A 9,533-nucleotide genomic window follows, 5' to 3' on the forward strand; every position below is an offset into this window, starting at 1 on the left:
ATATACGAAGCAAAACACACCACACACACACACACACACACACACACACACACACACACACACACACACACACACACCCCGCCCCCACCCCCTCGCCCCGAGGCTTATTTGAGTATTTTACTAAGCAAATTCGATGATATCTCTATACAGTCTACCTCATATACCGGCCAAAATTTTTAAAAATCTGGAACATTTTCTTTTCCATTTATAAGAAACTGTTAGATAAGGTTTTTAAGAAATAAAGGTATTCCTTAGAGTGATATTCTATTTTAGTTAGAATTATGAATTGTAACTGCCTTATTAGTTGGTATTAGCTTACCCAAACCCTGGAAAGGCAAGCACATGTACTTTCCTTTGTATGTTATAAAAGGGACTTCTTTTTCTTCCTCCTCCTTCCGGTAGCTTTCAGCCGCGCCCCAATACCGATGGCTGTGGTACGAAGAGAGCTCTCCTGTGAGAGCTACCCCATAGAGCTCCGCTGTCCAGGAACAGATGTCATCATGATTGAAAGTGCCAACTATGGGAGGACCGATGACAAAATCTGTGACTCTGACCCTGCTCAGATGGAGAATATACGATGCTATCTGCCAGATGCCTATAAGATTATGTCTCAAAGGTATGAAACTTCTAATATTTTTTTCTTTGTGCATTTAATATAAACTCTCTACATGCATCTGTGTGACATTCAGCATAGGTAAGAACATAAATAATATTGTGTTATTAGAATAATTTGAACCACTTTTTCAATATCAAACTATTCTCCACTAAAACACTAGTGTTTGAAATTATGAATGACATTTGAAAATTATTAACATTGATTAGGTTAGTTATTAAATTTCATAGTCTGCTTTATGTTTTCTAGAACTGGGTTCATTACATGAGAAACTCAATTTATTTTTCACATTTTCCAAAAGTAGAATTTTGTAGTTTTTTTCCAGAAATTACTGAAAAGTTATTTTACTGCTAACAATTACTTTCTATCAGTGTGGGAAAAAGAATAAAAATTAAAATAACAGGCAATTTTTATAACCATTAATCAAAATACAGTATAATAAAAGACTATTGATTAAAGATTATTTGCCCTTGGAAACAATTTTAAAAGTTATTTTAAATAACTAGTATATCCGTTACTTTAATATATTTAAGTGTTCTAAAAAATATTACCATATTAAAATATAAATTAAGGTACTGTATCACTAGATAAGAAAATAAAGATTTTCAACTCTAGAGAGTCTGATCAATAGGATTCTATCCTATAGCAGTTTTAAATTATGTTAATTTTTTTTATAAGTTTGCTAAATATTAGATATGTTTTAAGTATTTGTTCACTGTTATTGCGATTTCTTAGAAATCAGAGAACTCATTTATTTAATATAAGCCTTCATGCTTTCAGATTACTTGCTCACAAAGTAAGTTTTAAATAATAAATGATTTATTTAGTGAATTTGTTTTTTCTTTAGATTTCTATTTAGACATACCTTCTGTTGTGTAAAGATCTCTTAAAATATGGGGGAAATCTCAGCATATGTAAAAATAAATAAATTGAAGTATAAATTGAAGTATAAAAGCAAAAATAGAATTTTTCAAGGACTATCCTGTGCTATCAAAAGCCCTCTTTATTTTTAACCTTTTGTCTTCTTGATACACTTAAAATTCAGATATGTATGTGTTTGTGTGTGCTTAAAAAGTTGATAGAGTCCATACTTTATTTTTATAAGTTGCTGTTGTATAAATTATTAAGAGAAATTATAACATGCCAGGTTTCTGAGGATCAAAGTACCTAAGATATACTTGAAGGATAATGGTCTCTCTGGGAAAACCTGAAGGCTTTTGTTTTTCTATTTCTAAAACACTGGTTCATGCTAAGGTGAGTGTTTATGAGAAATAAAATTTTAAAATTAGGGGTACCATTTGATATTAGTTTAGTTGAATCTGGTTCTTGTGTATCTCTCGTTATATATTTGACATGCCTACAACTACGGTTAAAATTTCTAATGTTATGCGTAAAAGAAGTCTAATCATTTCATTGCATATAGGTGTTGTAATGGTCTTTTAGGAGTGGTTTTCCATGAGTAATAAGGAATGGGCATTTTATTTGTTTCTGTCAGACCACCAAACATTGGATTCCATATAAGGTAATGGGTTGGGTAGGAGATTCTGCTTTTTCTGTGATTAGGTTCTCATTTAAAATGTAGCAGAAGCATTAACTTCAGCTGTTAGATCTCTATATGATTTTCATTGAGATTGTTTTAATCCTTTCGTTGATATTATTAATGGCTCCCAAAATAAGCCTCTAATCTTATAATTATGCAGAAAAAAATCCTCTGGAGCTACTGAATTATATAGGATGTGACTATAAAGTGACAAATCTTCAGAGTAAAATTGCTTTAAGCGTCCTGAGTAAATCATTTGTGGAAGCCCTCCTGGTGGTTTCTCAAGTGAGAATTGTCACTTAACTGAAATAACTGTGGTTAATTCTCCACAGAGACAAGTTCCTTGCTTATATTTGGACTATATTTATACTTGTCCAAAATGAATGCTTTCAACCTTTTTGGAGAAGAAATCGGATTCCATCTTGTAAACTCCCAAGAGATAGGATGACCATGTCCACTTAAGCTGCTTTATAATGAACTTTCACTATCATACCAATGCAGAATATTAAATGATGCTAATAATTACTTGTATAATATGATCAGATCCTGCTAATAATGATATGGACAGTTTATACAATGTGTTTGAGATAAAATCATAACAGAGAACATCTTTTATAAAATATATCTTAAATGATTGTATTTTCTTTCATTATAACTTCTAGAAATACACTGTTTCAGGGTCTAAACATTTTTTAAGCATGCCTCTAGATGAGAGGACTATTACTAAAAAGTGTACTTGTGTATCCTTGTATAACCTGGTTAAAAAAAACCTTCATAACTTGCTTTAAGCTCATAAATTAGACAGATGTCACAGGTAAAGATAGACATGAAATGGTATTTATACAGATGTTTGCATACACATTGAACGAATGCATAAATAAAGCTGTAACTTGTTAGCTAAGTGTGAAAAATTGGGGACTTGAATTGAAAAGGATATGGCATTTGATTTCCACATTTTCGTCCAGTAGAACTATGCAATCTGACATCTGCTCTAAAGAAGCTAATTTCCTCACAGCCTTTCAGATTGTATTCATGTTCTCAAATCTAAGTGTGTTCTCATGTCATTCTGCCCCCACTTTAATATTTCTGTGTTTTATCTTCTTTTCATTATCCTGCTAGAAGATTTGTTAAATATCAGAAAGCATTTACTTATCATTCTGAGAACTTCTAATCTCACTCATTATCATCTGCATCCATCTTTATTGCATCTAAACATTTATAAACCTATATTATCACATTTTAGATAGTTGCTTTGTCTAAATTGTAGGCTTCTAGAGGGCAGACTTTCTATTCTTTTTACCTAAAACTAACTTTTGACATATAATGATGTGTAAATGAATTAAAAAATATATATTCTCCAATTTTGGCATGCCGCTTAAAAGCTTTCTTTACTCTATTATCTGAGTGGTTTTTATTTCTTTTTATTTTATGTTTACAAACTTCGTAGATCTTAGAAATAGTACATATAGCTTTGGAATCTAAATGTAAAAAACGACCACTGCAGAAATTTTACATTTCAAATTCAGCTGAGGTTTCATGTTATCTTCAGGTATTAATGGAAATATTTTCATTTTTAAGACCATCAGCTCTTGGAAGTCCATGATGTGCAGTTCTCTCTGACAGAGGATAAAATAAGTCAGGCATGGTTCCTGCCTGCAAAACTAGGGGATTTTTTGCAGATAAAAAAACAAATCATTTTATCATTTGCTCAATATTTTTTATCTCATTTACATTTATTGAGGACTTATAAAAAGGAGAAAGCTCTTTCAGATATATCATATTAGGAGGTGTTCATTGGCGAGGAAGTGTTAAACCGGTTCTTGAAGGATGGCAGCATTAGAGAAACCAAAAGAGACCAAAGTGATATTAGGTTATTAGTGGATGAACACCAAAAAGAATACAAGGGAATGACTTCTCTTCAATAATGGTTCATCCATCTTTTTCTGTCCTGGCTTCACAAGCTCATTGGTGTTCTGCTGTACAATGTTTAATTTAAAACCTCTTCCAAATGTGTCACTGCATGAAGCCAGCCCCCATCCCTATGCCCCAAATCCTCTCCTAAGATCTGTTACATTCTCTTAAAAAAGCTATCATTTCATGATAAAAGAGCTTGATGCTATTCCCTTGCTAGTAAAAACTCATTTGGAGCCTTTCTTATAGATTGAACATAAACTCCATCTAAGAGTGGGAAATTTAAATATCATGTAACATGATAACCTCATGCCAGCTTTTTACAACTTATTTTAAATATGTAATATAACAGCCTTACTTTACATGGAATTTCATATATTTTTCAAATTGAAAAGGCATTTGTGAATATGCATTTATAAATATATATGACATGCAACAGAAAATTGCACATAAGTGTACAACTCAGTGAATGTTCACCACGCTCATCCAACTAACAACCAGATGGAGACACAGAACTTTAACAGCACCTCAAACCCCCCACCTTGTGCCTTCTACCAGCAATATACCCCACTCACCAAAAATTGCTCCTATTCTAACTTAGAACCAAAGATCATTAATATGGACATTTAAAAAAATACCATCTTTAGAGTTTTCTATCAATCAGAGATGTTAAATATATAAAGTTGGAGAATTTTTTCTATTTGAGTGATCTGAGTTCTTTTAGCAGTATTTTAACAATATTACATTTTTATTTGTCATAGTCACATCGGGAACATGCAAAAAAAAAAGTGAAAGAGAATTGTTTATCACATATCTAAAAAAGTTATATTTCAGTTTATATCAGTACCACTGCAGGGGATTTTACAGCTTATAGTAGATTTTGGTTTCTGTCGTATTCATTCCTGCCGAAGTTAAAAACTCTTTCAATAGGAGAAGAAGAAATGCCAGTGGCAATTTTTTGTATGTACATGGCTGAGTAAATACTATGCAATAACCTTGTGTTTATACATGAGTTTTTTCAATGTGAGTATTCTTTCTTCCCTTCACAGATTCATTGCATTATGTCTTTTATTTCTGTTTTGAATTATAACAGATCAGAAACAGTTTCTCATAAAAGGTATTTTTCCATTGAATCCATGTTCTTTGCAGTAAAATGAACAGATAGGCATAGAAACTATAATCTATAACTCAGTGCTTTAAGGATGATTGTTGTGTGCATGTTTATTAAAAAAAAAAAAAAAGACAGGACATGAAGGAAGAAAGAAAGGAAAGTAATTACTATTCCAAAACCCCAAATACAAAGAGTATGGAAAAACAGGAAAGTTCTTATCTGGAAGGCATTTATATCTTCTCTTCTAATATTTTGACCCATTGAAATTCTGAGAAACTATTTTGATAATAGTCTCCTAAAATGTTTCCTGAAACTCCTTGCTATTAACTTAATTTTGAATGGAATTATATGTTATATATGTGTAGTTCTAAATTTAAAAATTGAGTAATCAATTCAAATATCTCAGGAGAGCTTAGAGTAAAAGCTAAAGGGAGTTATGTTAGCTGTCTCTTATGGGCCATGAGAAATATTAACCATTTGTGCAGCGGTTCTTGAAGCGTGGCTCATGGAAATTTGGAATCCCTGAGGTCTTCCCAGGAATTCCAGGTCAGAACTGTTTTCATAACAATACTGACATATTGTTGCCTTTTTCATTGTATTAGATGAAGGCCCTGGTGATTCAAGAGCAATAGCCTGTAAAAGTTCTGGAGTCTTAGCAGGGATCGGGGCAGTAGCAACAATGTACTTTAAAATATTTCTGTTTTCATTTCTAATATGATAAATGTCAGTAGATATAATTCACATAAACTGATAGTCTTTGAGAATCTTAATATTTTAAGAGTTAAAGAGCTCATGAAACAAAGTAGGAGAATTGATGCTTTTGCAAATTTTTTTTTCACTTTTACTTATTAGCTAAACATTAGTCATTTTTATTTTGTTTTCATTATTTTCACATTGCGTAATACTCATTCTATTTGTTTTAAATTAATCTAATCTTTTTCTATGAGTGAATTATTTTTGAAGGGAAGACTGTTATACAGCAGTCCCTGCCCCTACAGAGCCCATTGTAATTAGACCCATTGTAATCTGAAAATGATTGAGTCCTCTTCTGTTCAGACACTCATGTGATTAATCTTTTATAAAACTATAAAAACTGCTTAAAATTAAAAATAAAATGACTGAAATAAAAGAAATTTAGATTAGCTTATTTTTAAATGAACTGTATTGCATAGATTAGTAGTATTGGGCTGGGGGAGCCCTGCCATGATATTATTTTAAACACAAAAATGTTGGAAGAACTTAATTTATAAGTATGTATACTGGAAAAAAATGTTTTTCATTTTAAAGGACTATCGATTTTAATCTTCTTTGAAAAAAAAAGGAGTCAATCTTGTAAAGACAGAATTTGAGAAGCTTGCTATGTTTTCCAGTATGCTTTACATTTTCTGAGTTATTTTAAATTTGTCAGTATTAGTTGTTAACTCCAGTTAACTTAGCCGTTAGTAAATACATTGCCAAACTAACTAAACAAAATAAGCCTAAAAGGCATTTAGATACAGATAGTCTGATAAATTTACTTGGAATTTGTCTTGTTTCACATTTCATTTATAAAACATAAGAATCTTTTTTTTGTTGTAATTTACAGCAATGAGCACCTTAGTTGTTTTCCTATTTCTAACTTTTTAGATAATTTTACACTCTGTGGTCAGTCTATAGAACTTGATATCTTATGGAAAATATTTCTAAGATATTACTGAGGAAGGAAAGATTAAAAAGTTTTTGAAAATTAGAAGATATTGTATAAAAATACTTGAGATAATTATCTTCAGTATAAGTTAAATCTCAATGGAAAAGAGTTAAGCAGATTATGAACGTTAATTCTGTTACTAAACTCTAGAAAAATTAGTTATAGTGATATAGAGTAGACATTCTAAATCTCTTAGTTTCTCTATTATTACAATGATTATAAAGATTTCTGGGTTATTCGGTGAGTAGATCCCAAAGTATTTTGATTGTCTTTCATTTTTTCTTTTTACTGATGAGACAAATTACATAGAATTTAAAAAAAATTATATGAAATTACTTACTACACGTTAGCACAAACATGCCTGCTCTCTCTAAATACAAAGCCTATGATTTTTTTACTACTTTTTTCCTTCTTTTAAGACACTAAGAATAATTTTTGTTATAACAAAAGATGTTTATTCACTTTTTTAGTATATTAGTAAAGGCAAGTGAAAGATTCAAATTCATCCACATTTTATATAATTCAAACGAGAGTAAGATTTCTATTTTTTCCTTTTTGATTTACTTATTTATTTATCTAGAACCACCTTGTTGTACAGAAAGGCTTGCAGTGATTGAAAGTACGAAGGCATTGAAGTTGGGGTCTAGAGATGGAAAAAAGCAAGGGTTGCAGGGTCTTATACCAGCAGGATAGAGAGGTGACAAAAGGAGTTGAGCCAGGTGGACCTAGAGAGGCTATGCCCTCCTAAAGAGACAGTGGCTCCTGCTTCAGCAAGCTGCTGCTTGGTGGGAAGGAATGCCCAGGGTTAATGGATCTGATTGCTCTGAGGATGGCATAAGTGAAGATTTCCTGATTTATAAATATCAAAACTCAATTTTGTAGAATCCTCAGGTTTGAATCTCTGGTATTGGAAGTTAGACGGTGGTTTTCCCTGCAAGAGTGAGGATGACCATGGACAGAGGTTGGAATGGTACATGAGGAGAATTGCTGGAATGTTTTGTGCCTTGATCTGGGCTGGTCACTTCGATGTGTACAGCTGGTGAACAGCTCATAGAACCATGAAACCAAGCTGACAAAATTGATCAATGTAGCCATTGAGTGTCATCCTTAAGAAACTGCCCTGTCCTTGCCTTTGGATTATTTAGTCAGTTTTCCTTTAGCTGTAGTTTTAATATCAAAGATTAATGTGCCCGAATAAATAGAGAATATATTCAGTTGTTATTGTTAATAATATGCATTAACATTTATCATGTACTTTTTATTTGCCATGTACTCTGATAAAGAATGTATCTTTCATTGTTTTAATTATTCCTCCCCATAAGAAATACATAATTGTATCACTTCCATTTTGCCAATGAGATCATTAAACCACTTAGAAATTGACTTGCTGATTATTTTAAGCCAACATATAGGCTTATTTGAGAGATTTGGGCCTTGTTTATTATAGCAGTGGTGATTAAATGATGAAGTTTTAAGAATAGTTAAAAACTGCTCCTGGTCGTGATCATGATCATGGGAAAAGAAACTCATTTCCTCTGTTGCAAACACTCAACCAAATATTGGATTGATTTGACTCAGGTTTTATCAATATTCAATTAGAACCACATACAAATTTTTATTATTGAAATTTTTGATAGAAACAATTGAATTATTGTGAATCTGAAACTCTCCATCTTCTAAACCTCTTTTTTATTTGAATCAATTATGTTTATAAAGTGTTTTAGATAATGTAATGTAATACAAAAATAAACATTGATAGAACAGAGCTGATTGTATTACTGAATATTTACAGATATAACTATGTGTTGGCAATATTTATTGAGAACTTCCAATGGGCCAGACAATATTCTAAGTACTTTGCATGTCTTAAATCATTTAATTCTTCCCTAGAGCCAGTGAAATGGATATGGTTGTCATCCTTACTTCAGTGTTTAAGCAACACAGTGATTGGCAAAGCTGCATTTTTAACCTAGGCAGTCCAGCTCCAAAATTCATGATAACTACTGCAATCTGTTACATTGTGAGCCATGTCTAAAATGTGTACTGGTTTCAATAAATTGGGCTGACCAAGGAAATGAGGATGAACTATTACTGAAAATATATGCATGTGTGTGTGTGCCTGTATGTTCACCCTCATACACATGTACAGTAATAGTGGTTGGTTATCATTTTCACATACAAATAATGAGAACATGGCATGAAGCTTTTTAAATTATGTGGAATTTATTTTCTAATTTAGAATAAGTTTTCTGGCAAAAACACTCAAATATTGTGATAAAATATATGAAATCAGATTTTATTGTTTTTAACATTTGGGAGTTCACAGGGACACGATTATCTATACAAATACTTCCGGAAAGATGAATTTACTAGGGATAATAGTAAATAAGTTGACATTTGCATGGTATATAGAAATAGAAGAAAATAGATGTCACAACGTTCAAACTTTGGGACAGAGAGGACTCAGGAGTTTAGAAACTAAATACGTCCCGTGAGTACTTGGAAATACCTGTAAGTGAGAAAATATATTATTCCAGCCTTTCTTAATGAAACTTGAATATAAGATTTTATACAATGTAAATCTTCACAAAGTTTTTACTAATAAGTTATAAAAATGAAAGTGGATCTTTATTTGTACCACTCTATAGTAATTCTATTTGACTATTTGGAT

General features: G+C 31.6%; 1 protein-coding gene across 1 annotated transcript in view; it reads left to right on the forward strand.

Annotated features, from left to right (window-relative positions):
- LOC105292456 (adhesion G protein-coupled receptor L3) overlaps nucleotides 1-9,533 on the forward strand; it is a 610,351-nt gene that overhangs the window by 363,141 nt on the left and 237,677 nt on the right. The window contains exon 5 of the mRNA XM_023530910.1: nucleotides 403-616. Within this exon, the coding sequence (XP_023386678.1) occupies nucleotides 403-616 (214 nt within the window). The remainder of the gene's footprint in view (nucleotides 1-402; nucleotides 617-9,533) is intronic.

The sequence above is a fragment of the Pteropus vampyrus genome, unplaced genomic scaffold (assembly GCF_000151845.1).
Source record: "Pteropus vampyrus isolate Shadow unplaced genomic scaffold, Pvam_2.0 Scaffold57, whole genome shotgun sequence".
In the NCBI taxonomy this organism is placed as follows: domain Eukaryota; kingdom Metazoa; phylum Chordata; class Mammalia; order Chiroptera; family Pteropodidae; genus Pteropus; species Pteropus vampyrus.